The following is a 17,638-nucleotide window of genomic DNA, read 5'->3' on the forward strand; positions in this document are numbered from 1 at the left end:
TCCAGATCCATTCACCCCCTCCTCTGTCCTGCTGTGGGCCCACAGAGTCTGACCAGCATGGACTCATGACTGGCTTCCTCACTTCCAGTTCAGTACGTGGAAGGCACAGGCAGGAAAATGGGCGGCGGAAGGTGAATGAAGTTTGGGGAATTTGTCCCCTGGTTCCTCCTCTGATGGCCCACAGAAGGACAGTGGACGTCAGGCTCGCTTCACACAGCTACCCTCTCTTAGAATAGAGGATGAACTCCTCCCTTTGGATCACCAGGTCTGGATAAAGAAGCTGCTGTCTATTGTACTAGCCTGGGTATAGCACTGTCTCTTGTTGGTTCCTTCAAACTGCCCACAGCTTTGCAAAGAGTGCTTTTGTTCAATGCTTCTCAAATGAACCAGTTTAAGTGTGCAAGCTCTTTCCTTCTTGGACCCTGATTGATAGACCTTATGGGTAAGGCCTGAATGGAAACCATCTATTCATTTATCTGAGTAATTCACTGACTACTATGGAACATTTTTATAGTTCTGAGCTATTTCATAAATATGTATATGTATTCTTTCCAGCAGATGTGTTTCCGTGGTAGGTGGTCATCAGTAGTAGTATCACAGAACACAGAGACCCTCACAATGTGTTCAGCTTCAGCAGCAACAGTGTCACCCATGACCTTGTAAAAATTTAAATTATTGGGCCCAGTCTCAGACCTACTGAATTGAAAACCCAGATAGCAATCTGCACAGCCATCTGTGTTTTGTCAAGCCCTCCAGAGGGTTCCAATACATGCTAACGTGTGAAAGTCACTGATGTGACATATGATGGTTACATACGTGTTTTAATGTAAGGAATCCCGTTCTCCACTCCTCCTCCCCCACCCCACTGCAAAGGAATTTTTTTCCAGTCTAGTAGTTCTCAGGCAGGAGTGCACTGATGCATCAGAATGACGAGTGAAGCTTGTTCAAAATCCCAATGCCCAGGCCCCAGACTGGATTCACTGAACCAGAATCTCAAGTTTGAAAACCACTGATGACTCCATCAGTGCGGAATGGTGAAAATCCACACCCAGAACAGAGCAAGAAGCCCGAAGGAAGAACGTCCGTCCTCTTGAGGCTGTGAGCTCTGAGGAAGCCAGAGTTACCTCTGAATCTGACTTGAGGTTGTTGAATACTGGAAACTGGGATGGAGGGTTGTCTGTTTTATATAGCTGGGTCACATTTGTGGCAACTTCGAATGCAGACAAGAGTAAAATGTCTGATCTATGTTTTGAAGTGCCCGCCTACCCTTTCTTTCTCAGAGACTCTACTCCCATCCATAGATCCTCTTAGTGGGCATGTCACCAGAAGTTACCCCAGTCCATAAATGATAGCATCCAACACAAATCATTGGCTGGCTAGCCACCAATCATAAATGTCACTAAAATTAATGCAGCACAGGGAACATAGTCAACACTATTGCAATAACTTTGTACAGTGACAGATGGTGACTAGACATATCGTGATCATCACATTGTAAAGTATATAAATGTAAAATCACCATGTTGCACACATGAAATATATTACTGTATGTCCACCATACTTTAATTTTTTTAAAAAAGGAAACCACCACCACCAAAAACAAAACACCATATTCTTGCTGTTAAGACCAACTAAATGTAAAGTGCAGTATATAAAAAAAAGTGCCCTAAGGCTTTGCTACTCAAAGTGTGTGGTCTGTGGACTAGAAGCACCTGGAATTCTCAGAACCCCACAGAAACCTACTGACGTAGAACGTGTTCTAACAAAATCCCCAGGTGATTCACATGCTGGCTAACATTTGAGAAGCCCTGGCTTAAGAGACATAGAAAGTCAGTAGTGGGGGCTTTACCCCTACCCAGAATTTTTCGTCATACGAAACTGGGTATTTGGGAAGAGAAGGAAGCAGAAATTAGATACACAGATACAGAGGAAGTAGCCTGGGTTCTTGAATGGTCTGTTCCAAGCTCCCTGAATTCAGGCTTTCCTTCATTTTTTGGTCTTGGATGTCCAGATTTCTAGTTGTGTCCTTCAACAAGCTCCCTCTTTACTTTAGCCACTGGAGTGTCTGTTCTTTGCAATTGATGACTTTCAAAGAGATCAACTAAATCATGACTAAGAGAAAATTAAAATGGATATTTGGAGTCATTTTGAAGACCCTGTATAGGTATTATTTAAGAGCAAAATGCCTTTTTAAAATATATATATTAATACATAGTCATTATTTTTAAAATCAAATTTTTTCAGAGGGAACCAAAATAGAACTTTCTTTCCCTAGGGCCTTATTCCCATTCCCCCGAGGCAACCAGTTAACAGTTGTATTAATAACTGTTAATGCCTCCTGTTTTTCCCCCCTTGGCAGCAACAAAAGAAGAGAAAGCTGATCATTATTATCAATATACCTAGAGGGATACATTTAATAATATCTAACATTTGTTTAACTCATAACTTTAAAATGTCCTTCTGTAGCTTTATTTCTAAGAGTCCTTGGAGGCAGACAGTGGGGTGAACATCACCTCTTTCATTGATTTGACATATGGATACACAGAGGTTTAAACTCATGTCCTCAGTTTTCACTGAGGTTCACTAAATATGTAGTTACGTGAGAGTTCCTGCTGTATTTGCTTTAAAATAATTGAGGACATTAGCCTTTAAGTCTCACGCAGGGGTTTTCTTTTAGAATTCAGTGCTAGAGACAGACTATCACTCTTGAAAACCTCAAATGCCTCATAATGACTAAATCGCCCTTCACATTTTTAACTTTCCCCTCAACTGCCCGGGTGCTGTGAGTCAGAAAGGGGCTCTGGAAAAACTCTGAGAAGCTATCAGAAAACCACATGGTGACTCACAGTAGTCACACAGGATCACAAATCCTAACGGGCCGGCCATGGTGGGTGGTCACGTCCCAAGCCTATATCTTCCTTAGCCAAGGTCAGTCTGTACCCTAAGTGAACTCTTTCCATTGTTCTTATGCCTCTAGGATAACATGCCTTTGCAATGTCAGAGTAATTATCTTTTTTAGACTCCTGGAAGGCACAACTGCAGGCACCGGAGCACAACCCAAGGACACGGACAGCTATGTGGAGAGGGATGGGAGGGGGGTGGGACAGGGTGGAACGGGTCATTGGGGAGAAAATGGGACATCTGTAATATTTTAAACAAAAATAAACAAAAAACAAAAACAAAATCCAGCCAATAGAAATGTTTTATGTGTTTACTTGAGTCAAAATTTTGAAGACATGCCCAGAATTCAAACTTCAATGGATTGAGAAAATGCTCTGGAGGATGGCAGTTTTTCAGCTTATTTAATTTTAATTTTTTTTTTTCCCCAAAATATTACAGATGTCCCTTTTTCTCCCCATTGACCCATTCCACCCTGTCTCACCTCCCTCCCCAGTCCCTCTCCATACCATTGTCTGTGTCCTTGGGTTGTGCATATATGCATATAGATTCTTTGGTTACTCTCTCCCCCTCCACCCACCCGCCCTCCTTCATCCCTCTGACATTTGTCAGTCTCATCTATGCTTCCATGTCATTGAATCTATTCTGTTTATCAGTTTATTAAGTTCTTTAGATTCCACATATGAGATCATGTGATGTTTGTCTTTCTCTCCCTGGCTTATTTCGCTCAGCATAATATTCTCCAGGTCCATCCACACTGTCCCAAAGGGTACAAGATCCTTCTTCTTTACAGCTGCGTAGTATTCCATGGTGTAAATGTCCCACAGCTTTTTATCCACTCATCTACTGATGGGCACTTGGGCTGTTTCCAGATCTTAGCTATTGTAAACTGTGCTGCTATGAACGTAGGGGTGCATAAGTTCTTTGTGATTGGTGTTTTGGGTTTCTTAGAATATATTCCTAGAAGTGGGATCACTGGGTCAAAAGGCAGCTCCATTTTTAATTTTTTGAGGAACCTCCATGCTGTTTTCCACAGTGGGAGCACCAGTCTGCATTCCCGCCAGCAGTGTACTAGGGCTCCCCTTTCTCCACACCCTCGCCAGCACTTGTTCGTTGATTTGTTGATGGTAGACATCCTGACAGGTGTGAAGTGATACCTCATTGTGGTTTTAGTTTGCATCTCTCTGATGATTAGTGACATTGAGCGTTTTCTCATGTCTTTTGAACATCTGTATGTCCTCTTTGGAGAAGTGTCTATTCAGGTCCTTTTCCCATTTTTTAATTGGATTGTCTTCCTCTTGCTAAGTTCTTTTTAAAACCAGCTATAGTTGATTTCCAGTGCTTAGAGCCAAACCAGAAGTCAACTATAGCTGGTTTGTCTTGTCAGCATTGATTTTGTTATTTTCCATGGCTATGAGTTCCCAATTCTATGTTAGTATTTCATTGTATTTTGTTTTTGTTTTTGTTTAATTATAAGCTGCTTCATGTATTTTTGTGGAGTAAAGATGGAGTTTAGATAAATATAACTTTTAAATTAGGAAACCAAGACACCAATAAAACCTTACTGAGATATTTGCTGGCAGAGCTAGAACTGGAATTCTGGTTTCCTAAATCCTAGCTCATATATTTTCTTCTGTTCCACATGAGCTGAGTGTCAAGCTTTTTCTCCTTAACTATGGAACATATTATGTTTGTTTTTAAAAGTGTGGCAATCCTGCAGATGTTGCTGCCAAATGTTGTTTTTGAATTGAAAATGTGCTATAGTTTGATTTTTTAAATGTATATATGTTTATTGATTTCAGAGAGAGGAAAAGAGAGGGAGAGAGAGAGATAGAAACATCAATGATGAGAGAGTCATTGATCGAGCCCACAGCCCGGGCATGTGCCCTGACCAGGAATCGAACCCTGATCGCCTGGATCCCAGGTCGACGCTCAACCGCTGAGCCACGCCCGGCCGGGCTGTGCTGTAGTTTTGAAGGCCACCGACCTCTGCCTTCCTTGTTTTCAAAGGCAGTTTCTTCACATAAGGATCCACACAGTGCCCAGGGCCTGTAATTTGCCCGCAAACACAATAAAAGATGAAAGTCCTGTAGTTCTCGTTGCACTAAAGGGTCCTTTAAAAATGCAGAACATCATTTTTTCTGTCAGGCTTTTTCCAAATCAGTAGCAAATATCTACGGTGAATAAAAACATGTAACAGGAAAGGAAAGGACAGAGCACCTTGGTGGGCAGAGAGGGGGGTCAGGTTTTAAAAAGGATCAATGCGAATCCTTTTTTTGTTTTACTTTGTTTTGTGAATGCAGAAATTTCTCCCCGGTGCTTCTATGAGGATTTTAAAGTCTCTCTATTTTAAAAAATACTCAATTTAATTTATTCTGTGATGAAAAGGCTTTTTGTTTACCTTTCATAGAAACAAATGGGAAACCAGTGGAACACCTTGTCATTCCAGGTGCAGCGCAGGCAACGGTGTGCGGAACAGCGTAAGGCCGTTTACTGTCAAGAGTGCCCTCTGCTGGCGATCTCCTTGAGCTTAAAAACATTCTCATTCAGGCTTCAGGATTTCATTTGTTGACCAAATGAAGTGTTTAATGCATTGGTTTAAATATATATATACCCGGGGGGGGGGGGCAAGATTTTATGTTAAGAATAAAAATAAGCCTAGCCAGGCGTGGCTCAGCGGTTGAGCACTGACCTAGGATCCAGGTGATCGGGGTTCGATTCCCGGTCAGGGCACATGCCCCGGTTGCAGGCTTGATCCCCAGTCGGGGGCGTGCAGGAGGCAGCCGATCAATGACTCTCTCATCATTGATGCTTCTATCTCTTTCTCCCTCTCCTTTCCTCTCTCTGAAATCAATAAAGATAAATTTAAAAAAATAAAAATAAGCAAATATAGTGGCATCAGGCACAATGTTATATGTCATGAAAAGAACACTGTGTTTTAATTGTGACAACAGAAGAAGAATTGTTCAGCAGGGATTGATTGAGTGCTTATTGTGAGAGGCACTGTGTCAGCAATGGGGGTCACAGAGTTGATGCTGATATGACCCCCTATCAGGATCTCAGAGTCTTGTGGGGGAGTCAGACCCACTCACAGACACTCTGCCATGTGTTGAGTGCAATAGGAGACCGCACGGACACCTAAGTCATCCTGGGGAGGGGGCAGTTAGGAAGGCTCCCTGGAGGAGGCTGGCAAAGGAAGACAAGGCAGGGCAAAGAAAGGAATTCCAGGTAGAGGGAAGAGGGTCAGGTAAGAGAAAACACGGTGCGTGTGCAGAACCCTAATGACAAGCTCAGTATTCGCAGGGCTTGTCTAGAGATGATGCTGTATGACAATGGTTCTCAGGTGTTTTGGCCTCAGGACTTTACTTTCTTAAAAATGATTGAGGACCCTCAAAAAGCTTTTGTTCATGTGGACTTTATTTCTTGGTGATTACCACATTAGAAATTAAAACAAATGTTGAACATAGTTGTTGATGTATTTAACTACATGTTGCCTTAACCTGTATTTTATGAAAACAAAACAAAACAAAACAAACCCTAAATTTTCTAAACACAAACAAGTGAGAAGGGTGGTACATGTCTGCAAAACTTTTAATGTCTGGCTTAACAGGAGCCAGCTGGATTCTCATATCTGCCTCTGCATCCCATCTGTTGCAAGCACCACATGTCAGGAAGCAGCTGAAAAACTCCACTGTACACTCATTAAAGCAAAACAGTAACAAAGGCAAATAACATCGTAGTATTATTGTGAAATACTTTTGATTTTGTGGGCCCCCAGAGGAGCGCAGGCTGCTGTAGATAGACAGGGGCAAGTGCCTGAGGGAAAGCTGTGCACATAGTGCTCAGTGCTCTGAACTGCACCAAGGGACTGAAGGACTTTAAGCTTGGAAGTATATAGTCAGGTTTGAGTTTTAGATGACTCTTTGGCAGCTGTGGAGGGCATGTATTTGAGGGGCACAAGACTTGAGAAAAGTAAACAAGTTAGAAAGTTATTGTAATTGTTTGGGCAAGAAGTGACAAGGGACTCAACTAGAGCAGTGTGTCCAGAGATGGAAAGAAGGGAATGGAGTCTGAAAAATACTTAGGAAGCAGAATTGATTAGACGTAGTGATTAAGAGTTGGAGGACTGGGTTAGGAGCTAGAGAAAACTGTCATAGTCTTAGCTTGGGTAACTGGAGAGGAGGTGGTTAAATAAGTGAAGCGGGGACTGTAGAAGGCCATGCGGGTGCAGGGCAGGTAATGCACTTAGTTTGGGGCTTGCTGCACGGATGGGGATGGCCCATAAGAGGCATCTAGGAGGGTGCATGAATGAATCTAAGTCTTGTGTAGGGACCCCATTCATAGGTGTGCGCTTTTAACTGTTGTTGGTTACTGTCACTAACTTTTCCACTCTACTTTCTCCTCCAGCATGAGTCCCCATGTGTTAGATGGCATTCTTAGGATTTAGTTGAGGGAAAATTGAAGTGGGAATGCAGTCAGCTTGAGTTTAGTGGAATATAGTCTGTTGATTTCAGCTGCTTCAGTTGAGTTATTGCTGACTCACCCAGCAGAGGAATGACTTCCAGGAACACCCCTATCCCATACTCTGCTGACGTACGGAGCCAAAGGTATTGGGATATGAGCTAATTGTATTGCACCCAGCACCAGAAGTTTGGAGGAAAAACAAGATTAGAAATGTATGGGGCCAACCCAGCCAGTGTGGCTCAGTTGGTTGAGTATCATCCCATGCACCAAGGGGTCGCTGGTTCAATTCCTGGTCAGGGCACATGCCTGGGCTGCGGGCTTGTTCCCCAGTAGGGGGTGTGCAAGAGACAGCCGATTGACATTTCTCTCTCACAGATGTTTCTCTCTCTCTCTCTCTCTCTCTCTCTCTCTCTCTCTCTCTCTCTCTCTCCCCCTCCCCCTTCTTCTCTCTCTAAAATCAATAAAAAAACATTTAAATATATATATGGGGTCAGAAGTAATTTGGAAAATTCTTCAAATCATCAGATATATTTAAAAAACATAAACGGAGAATTTTGTTCTCATCAATGACTAGTCAAAAAGGAAGTTCTCTCCTGGCAGGAATTGCCACTCCTTCCAGTAAGCTGCAGTGTCTATTTCCCCTCTCCTTGAATCTGGACTGGTCCTATGATCAATAGAATATGGCGAAATGATGCTGGGTCATTTCCAAACTTGCATCTTAGAAGATACACAGCTTCCTGCTGTTGCATACTTAGAATGTTCAGTCTCGGAATTCAGATGCTTTTATAGTTCCATTTCTGGAGGAAAGGCCGTGTGAACTAGAACCAAGTCGCCTAGTTCCAGCCAGGCACAGCGGCCCGCCGCGCCGTGAGCCATGGTGGACGTCCCTGCCCAGTGCAGCACTCTGATGCCCGGGCCCAGGTCAACACTACATTTAGCAGGTGACTCACCAACTTAAGTTTAGTCAACCCAGAATCATGCAGTAACAAATGGCTATTATTTTAACTTAGGAGTTTCAGAATAATGTTATTCAGCAATAGATAACCAGGATAATTGCTGTGTTTGGATCAGAAGGGGAATGAAATGGAGATAAAGGGGCCAAAAGGGAGTTCCTTCTGGGCAGGACAGATTTGACTATATTTATAGAGCTAAGAAGGAACGAGTAGAGTGAGAGTTGAAGATACAGGCAAGAGGGAAGGTACTTTAGCAAGTCCTGGAAGGTGACACTAATGAACTGCATTAAGGACACAAATTGAAGTACTTGCTGGCTTAGCACAGGAGGCCGTGACTTCATTCTATGAGCTTGATGGAAATGAAGTCAGGAGGGGTGTGTTACTTAGCTTAGTCAACCATTTATCTTAAAGTAAAATATTAAAAAAAACTTTAATCTGTGACCAAGCAAATAAGTATCTATTATTGCTTTATTTCATGAAATTTAACCAGAACACAGGAAACAGAATTAGATTTCCTATTTAAAAATAATGAAAAAAAGAAGGGAAGACAACATCCTCAAAGTGGTAGAATTGCTTTGACTGGTTAAAATTTCTCAAACTCTTTAACTTCCGTGAAACAATTGTAAACATGTTAGATAGATCACTCTTTTACGGCAGTTTGCAAGTTTATTTAACAAAGCAAAAACCTCAGAATCTGTTAAGAAAAACGCAGAAAGGACTTGAGTTGTGGAAGGATAGGAAGGAACTCCTTATTGATTTTTTCAAAAACAGTTTTTGCTTTAAAATTTGGCTGAAATTACTTTGATTAAATTTTGCTTGGAAATATTTAAATAACCTTTTCCTTTTTACTTTCTGGGGGGAAAATACCTGTATATCTTATTGTGTGACTATTTAAACAATGTTTACATTACATAAATTTTTCCTATCTGAAAATAGTTGTTATTCCCCCCTCCCCCATAAAATCCAGTATACTACAAAAGATGGAAAGAATAGTTTGACATTTGAAACATACTTCACAGCATTTAAATCTAGTGTGGCATACAAGCGATCTGTTCTATAGTTTCCAAATGATGGGGAACCAGGCCCTGAGCAAAGATCAATTCAACAAGCAATCATCAATACTATTTCCATAATATCTATGCAGCAATTTGTCTTTGACCCATGAAATCTGTTTTGCAGCATCTTTTCCAGCTGCTGATTGCAAAGCATATTTCTTATAAATTTGGGCAAATCCCATCATGGCTTCTCTGCGCACTCTCCACCGTTTGTCTCAAGTTCTCTCTCTCACAAAATTAAGTGATCACTGACCAGAAAAATATCCTTTCTAGCAGCTGTAACTATAGACACAACATCATCATGCCTGAGAGCTTCCTCAGGATCATGTGGCCTCACTTTAAGATACTCTGTTAAGTCCTTTGCTGAATCAGGATGGTTCATGAGGCAGTGGCTAGCAAACTGCACGAATTCCAGAAGTATCAGTGCATGAATGTCATTAAACCTGCCCAAATAACTGCCAAAGGGGTTTGTTTTGGGAAGCCAAATTCTGAATCCTTTGCCCCAAGCATTTTTGCCAGTAGTTTAACAACTTGCAGGCGTTCCTCATCATGAGAGCAGCAAATTACTACCAATACTATAAAGCTCCAAAATTTTCAAAGACATGCTCTGACAAACAGCTGATAGATGTTCTCCCAAGCATCAGAACCTGATTTTTAAAATTGATAATACGTGAATGGACACAGACAATAGTGTGGTGAAGGCCTAGGGTGGGGTAGGGGAAGGAAGGAGGGGGTAGAGGAGGGGGGTAATTGGAGGACATCTATAATACTGTCAACAATAAAAAAAAATTTTTTTAATCTAAGGAAGTTCAAAAATATTGGTATTATATGGTTCAATAGCTTGAGCTGTCCTCTTCAGTAAAGCCTTTGCCAAATTATATGCTTGCTTGTTTAAATTCTTATGGGCAAAAGCTCCTGAGATACTGTATCACCTTACAAATAATAGAATTCAAGAGGTCTACCATGTGCATATGAACTTCCTGACTGTGGCTATTGTTTGTAACTGAAAATAATGTTCTGTATAATGGTGTAAAAAATGTCATTGTCTTTCAATTCAAAGCATATGTCATATGACTTGACCCGAGCAATGTTCTCAATAAAAATACCTACTGAGTTGTGGGCTCTCTGTATCCTCTCACCCCCTTCAACTGCCTTGTTATAAACCTAACTGCATCCTTAAATTTATCGGGGGATGTGCAAGGAGCCTCAGGAGCATAAATCCTGAAAATATCAGCAAGGCAGCAGGTACCAGTAGGTGAACACCTTCGTCGGGATGCTTGAGGGAAAAGTCTGACGCAAGATGTAAAGCCAGGTTTAAATGAAGCTCCTTTTCTTTAGAGTCCTGGTCCATATCCATGAAGTGCTCACAGCCATCTTTATCCGTCTCACCATCTCCTCTTTAGATATTGCATCTGACGTTTCCTTGACTGTAGGAGGACAAGTAATTTTTCCGTCACTGGATCTCGCCTTTGAATAAGCCACGATGGAATTACTTTTACCCCACCACAGATGCTGCCTTCTCTAACGCCTAAGTCTGGTTTAGGTGTCCCTTGCACAGGTTTCAAAGACAGCCCTGGGCTCTGGCGGAGGGAGAGTGGAGCGGACTAGAGTTGTGGGAGGAGAGGCTGGGGTCTGCAGCTCTGGGGAGAGAGCTGCAGGGTTATCTGCCAGGATCTCTGTGCGGAGTCCCTTCTCCACACTGCAGAGGCCATCTCTCTTGGGTGGGGCACTCCCCTCCTTATGGCATCAGCCTGGGAAAAAGCAATAGCACCACCCTCTGGTCTCCAAATAAATAACTTCTTCAAAAACTATATATTTGACAGGTTTCCCCATCATGGGCAGCACATACTGTATCCAGACATGATGTGAATGTCATCAAGGAGGCCACTGAGCCACCTCTCTTGAAAGGCAGCTGGAGGACTCCAGTGGGCAGAAGATTTGGGCAGAATTGTGCCTAGGAATCTGAGATACAGAGAGAAAGAGAGAGCTGGGAACCAGAAAATGACACTAGGAGCAAACTGCCAGATGGAGCCATTTTATTTCCAAACATTAGTCAAAACAGACATACAATTTCCTACCTCCATAATGGATTTTCATCTTATAGAATAGATTTGCTGCTAAAATCCTTCATAAAATCTGCCTTTCCCTTTGCAGTAGGAAATAAGCAAAAAGTCAAAGGTTAAAAGGTCATGCATAAAATATTCTATCCACCAAGATAATTATATAATAGCCTCAAATTCTTTACAAACCAAGGACAAAACATTAAATATAATTTACACTTCACTATATTTTGCTGCACTTCAAGATTTTTTCTTCATATATTTATGTTCATATTTCACAAACAACAATGATATTACAAAATGGCTATCACCTTTTTCATAAAATAGCAAAACAAAACAAAGCCATAACACTAAAATATATATATATCAATCTCCAGAGCATAAACTCAAAAAAAAAAAAAAACAAAGAAAAAAAAAACACCAAAAGAAAATGAACTCACCCCAAACCAAAATACCTTCAACATGAACTCTGTAGGCTTCCCAAAGAGTTCTTAGCACTCAGATTTTTGGTTGGTTTATGGCCTCTCTTATATCTAGTGGATTTGTGCATCATGATTCATAACTGTTATTATTATAAGGAGAATGTCAAGGTCTGAGGTGAGACACAGTGCAAGTCATTAGACAAATCATTCACATATATAAAAGCTTTAATGAAGCTCAAGTATTTCATCAGAAACAGTGCTTGACCCCCTTTTTCTTTTACTCCCTTTTCATCTGAGAGATCCCTTCAGAGATCTGGAATCATTTGTTGTCTATAATGACTACAGGATTTGGCTTATAATCCTAGGGGCAGGGGATGTCATTTTAAAGAAGTCTGTGCATGTATTACATTTTCTTTGCTTTATTACAAGTAGAAAACCTCAAAATAAGATCCAAACATTGGTTCCTTCAAAGGACGTCAAAATGCGTAATATTAAACAAGGAGGATAGCTATAAGAGAGTAAGAACTAAAATCTTAATTTTTGAGAAAAAATATCTTCAAATAAATGGCCTTCAAAAAAACACTGTAGAAGAGGTCAATACAGTTTGTCACTCTGACAAAAGTAGATGGAATTTATAGTTGAAAGAAACCTCATAGATCAAGTAATCAGGTCTCTGATTTTAGAGGAGAGGGCAAAGAGGCCCCGAGATGGCGAGTGGCTTGCCTGAGTACATTAGCACGCTAATTTGTATGATTATTTTTATACACACACAGGCACACACACACTGTTGCATTTACTTGTTTTGTACATAAAATGCTACTGGCTTATACAATAAATAAAAAACAATGATACAATTTTTTATTTGTAATTTCATCACCAGAAGTGGGAAATGCCCATCTTTCAAATGAGTGAAAGGTTCTACTTTCTCTCCACTGAGACATTTATTAAATTGTATCATCACTTGGCTGGACTGCAGCTCCCTGCAGCACCTGGAAGAAGTAAGGACTGGGGGAGACGTAAGAGTGGCAGGAAGGAGAGCAGAGGTGCTCAACTCACATCAGAATTGGAGTCTTTTGTGATGCCAAAGATGTTCCCACTGGCAGTGAAGGCTTTACACAAAATTAAACTTGGGCTGTTGCAATGTCTAGACCTAATGGAAGGAGATAAGGAGGGTGTAGGCACCAGGTGCCAATGTATGCCCTTCACCTGGGAGAATACGAGCTAGTGTTCCTCTGACCATAGAGAGCAGAAATGAGCAGTGTGTCTTGCATAAGCCATAAACTATACACTTAGATGACTTTTTACTAGGTGGAGTCATAGTTTCTAATTATCTTAATTTGTATATGCATGGGAACATCAAAATACTTAGGCCTAATGTATAGTAGTATTAATAGCTATTTTACCTTTTTCCATAAAATTACACATGGATATAATTCTAAGATAGTTTTTTAAAAATATTATTTTAAATATTCATTATAGATTTTATTCTGAAAAATCTAGTCTAGCTCCATATATTAACATTAAATAACTTAAAAAACCCCAATACATTTATTTATATATATATACACACATACATATATATATATATCCATCCCCCAAAATAGCCCCATTTTAAAGCCATGTAGTGAAAAAGTTGAGTTTTCAAGAATAAACTAGACCCTCTACAGGTATTTTTCCTAATTTTAAACTGCTATTAAACGTATCTTTTTTTTCCTGACTATGCCAAATATATACACACTGCTCTTGGTAACTTATGTCAGAAGTATTCATTATGAAAACAATAGGTTGGTTCATTTGGTTTTTTACTTGTTCTATCATGGAAAATTTATTCTAAATTTAAATAAATTTGGTCCCAAAAGTTCTCCCCCTAGGAGATAGCATAACCAAAAATATTAACAATGTACAGACATCCAGTGCATGCAGCCTTATATTTTCTAATAATAGTGGTAGAAAGTAACGTTCAAGTATCATCATAATCCAACTGGACTTACAGAGAGCTATCTCATAAAATTAACACTCTCAAGGAAGAACGTCATTTGAGAAACTTGTCCTTGCTAGAACACCTTTGCCAAAATTCCCATAGGAAACAAAACCATCCATCCACAAAGGACAGAGGGCACTTGGTACCCAGCACTGACCTTCAAGTGCACGCATTTAACTGTGCTCTGAACTCAAAGTAAACTCTAGCATGTGGAACAAGAGCCTGCACTTTCTCAACTCATTGAAGGTTACAGTGTCATCCAGAGCTGGGCGTATTTCTTTTAAAAAGAACTTGATGAAGGCAGGAGGCACAGCTCTTTCCAGCTCCTAGTCCTGCTCTCTGCAGTGGTGGGCATTGGTAGCAGTTTCACTACAACAAGGAGAGACTGGCCCACCTGGAGAACCAGATTTAGATGTTTTTGCAGTTAGGTTAGTCAAATGCATTTTAAAAAAATTAAATTAACATAAAGCAGAGGATGGGGATTCCATAACTCACAAGTAACAAGGGGAAATTACTCGACTAAAAAATACATGTCTTTCTAAAGCAGGTGCAGGGGTCAGGAGGGGCACGAGCATTCTAGAAATTCTACTCCTTCACAGGTTTTGATCCAGCCACTTGATGTAACTGTTCCTAGTCCGGATTCCCACAGAGAAGTTGGTGGGCCAGCTGGTGAAAATCATGCACCCATGGAAGCCATCCTCGAAGTGATCGATGGTCACCTCCACGCCTACGCTCTCCAAACGCTTCGCATACAGGATCCCGTCGTCTCGCAGGACGTCGTGCTCACACGTCAGAATATAGGTCTTGGGGAGGTGCTGCAGGACGCTCTCGTCCGCGATGAGGGGGGCAGAGCGGGCGTCCAGCAGCTGAGGGATCTCCCGGACAATCCTGGCGTCGCCGGTGGGCTGCACCACGGGCCTGTAGTTCTTGGTGATGGACGCGGGCAGGAGGGATGTCCAGTTCAGACGGGCCCTGAGGGCCGCAGCCTCTGCCACATCGAGGGACGTGTGATTGTTCACTATCATTGCCTGGACAAAGTCATAGTTGCCTTTGAAGTAGTCCACCCAGTACTTGACCATGACGTATCGGGGCAGGATCGGGGCGTTCACATTTTGCTGATAAGAGGGCGTGTTAAAATCTAAAGCTTGAAGGACCGGATAAATTAAAGCTTGCACTTTGAGCTTGTTTCTCAGGTTGGCATCTTGACTAAACTGGAACAGAAGCAACAAACATATTATTTTATTTTGCATGGTTCCTTTTACAGAAGCCATACCTGAAAAACGTGTTACTTGGAATCAAAGGGAGACAGCTGTTAAATTTCTAGCAGGCGTGGTATTAATGTCGTTTAAAAAAACAAGTAATTCCTCATCACCAACCGCAACTGCCACCACCACCACCCGATGAAGCTGCTAGATATTTACCAACAAAGGCATGACGTTTGCGACTCATAATTTTGAGTGAACACTTCACAGGTAGATCATCTCTCAGGTCTTTAAATCCTCATTAATATGTTACTTTTATCTATCCTCTGGCACTTAGCACATCCTTACTGGGTATTGTGGATGGACAATGTGTGAACCTTATTTAGTTTTGGATTCCCTGCAAAGCCCCAAAAGGCACTGTCTTCCTAGGGAGAAAAAAAACTAGTCTGACTCTTCCAAAGGAGAAGGGCAGGAAAATGAAGAGATGACAGGACTCCAGTGTTTCGGCAGGACCTCAGGGTACCTCCTCTGATGAGCGCTCAGCCTCCACGCTGGTGAGAGTGAGATTTCACACAGTGCTGGCCATGGACCCGCCATTCTGCTTAATGAGCACGTGCCCCAGAGTGAGTTCGACATGGGGACGGGAAGGACCCCCACCCCAGCAGACCTGTTCCCCGATGCCTCCCCCAAATGTGAAAGCACTGCCTCATGTTGTAGTTCTAGTGTCTTAAATGACTGATTTTTCATGAAACATCTAAAAGACAGCAACTAGCTCACTGCAGGCAACTCAACAATCTTCAAGGTAACTTTAGCCGTACAATTTGGTTTCACACCGGCCTGTAGAGCCCCATCCCCAGGAAAGAGGTAACTGCTCTGTAACTGCTCTGTAACAGTGAGAGAAAATAATCAGGAAATAGTTCTCTCTCTCCCTCTCTCTCTCTCTCTCTCTCTCTCTCTCTCTCTCTCTCTCTGTGTGTGTGTGTGTGTGTGTGTGTGTATCTTAATTGATTTGAGAGAGAGGAAGGGAGACGGAGAGAGAGAGATGGAAACATCAATGATGATTGGGGATTGAGCCTGTAACCCAGGCATGTGCCCTGACCAGGAATTGAACTGCGGTCCCCTGGGTCCTAGGTCGATGCTCAACCACTGAGCCATGCCTGGCCAGGCAGGAAACAGTACTATTAATATGTGCCCAGAACTGTATACACATCATCTCACTAAGTCCTGGCAACAGCCCCGCAATCAGACGATATTAGAGGTTAAGAGTCTTTCCCAGAACCCTGTAGCTCCCAAAGGGGGCTTAGATTCCTTCTCAGTTCTGTCTGGTTTTAAGGCCTCCCCAATGCACCAAGACTTGCTTTTTACCACATTTGGACACGTGGATAGCAAACCTGCCAATGTCAAGTGGAGAATCAAGTTCTTTAATTACAGCAAAGGGGAAGAAACCAAGGTACCCCACAAATAAAAAAGCAGATGCTACTCAAAAAATATCCCAAAAAATTCGGAGGTGAGAAGACAGAGATGCTATTCATAAGTTATTTGGTACGTTAAACCAAAACCTTTGCGGCCAAAAGCTTTTCTGGAAGAGAAGGTTTACTGAGCCATGTGCTAGTAGAGAAAGCACCAGGTCCTGGGGCGCGCAGTCTGAGCCCCCAGCCGCAGGGCGAGATGGAAAACACAAGCATGCCCACTGCCTGGAGCTGACAGGCTCTTTCATACAATGGGTTCTGGGAAGAAAGATGTAAGTTGTTTGAAAGAATTTACATTAGCTACAGATACCGGTGGCAGGAAAGGGGAATCAGGAGGAAGTTCTAGGATAGGTGCATGGTCCCTAAGGAAGAAATATTTCCTGCTTCTGAATGGGTTGTGGGCACAGTCTGGAAAGTTCATGCATACGCAGGCTGCAGTGGTGCCTGGATGTTCCACTATTTTTTAATTTTTTTTATAACCACTGAAAGTTGATTCAGAGCTTTAACCTATGTCCAAGAATGTGAGCAGTCTTTTGCTGGATTGGGCCCCAGGATCTCAAACTGATTACCTCTTACCTCTTCCTCCTATCCTCCAGCCTGCTGTAGTTTAATTTAGCACAGTGCAGACTTTGTCTCTTATCAAATCCATTACAGGAAGAAAATGTACTTATCTTTGAGTTTATACAGCTGCCCCAAATTCTGTTTTCAAAGAATTTAACAAGGTAAAGCTCAGGTTTATTATTACATTTAAAGTGGCAGAACCATTTAATAGTTTCTTTCATATTAAAAAAAAACCACTGGGAGGCACTTTTTAATTTTTTAAATTTGGCTCTAAGTCCTAAGGAAACAATCTCAGCAACTGTAATTTAAGAAAAAATATAAAAACTTTTCCATGTTTGGAAGTCCAACATGAAGAAGGAGCAGGAGATGCTTAATTTCCATGCATCCCCTGAGGAGCAAGGCAGGCCTGCAACATGTTGGGCCCCTTCTCGTCCTGACTGTACTCAGGGCCTGTACACAGACTCAGAGATGACTTGGCTTTCAGTGACCCCTCTACTACTTCAGAAAGGTCTCTGAGCACCTCCAAGTTCAGCCACCCTAACACCCTGGCCACATGGTGACCAGCCCACCTGG

The 17,638-nt window shown here is 41.8% G+C and overlaps 1 protein-coding gene across 1 annotated transcript in view; it reads right to left on the reverse strand.

Moving 5' to 3' along the window:
* Nucleotides 1-13,316: 13,316 nt before the first annotated feature.
* The window catches only part of NCEH1 (neutral cholesterol ester hydrolase 1), a 48,254-nt gene continuing 43,932 nt past the window's right edge, over nucleotides 13,317-17,638 (reverse strand). Inside the window, exon 5 of the mRNA XM_081137938.1 lies at nucleotides 13,317-15,044. Within this exon, the coding sequence (XP_080994064.1) occupies nucleotides 14,427-15,044 (618 nt within the window). The 3' untranslated portion in view covers nucleotides 13,317-14,426. The remainder of the gene's footprint in view (nucleotides 15,045-17,638) is intronic.

This window comes from Miniopterus schreibersii, assembly GCF_964146895.1.
Source record: "Miniopterus schreibersii genome assembly, chromosome: 5".
Lineage (NCBI taxonomy): Eukaryota > Metazoa > Chordata > Mammalia > Chiroptera > Miniopteridae > Miniopterus > Miniopterus schreibersii.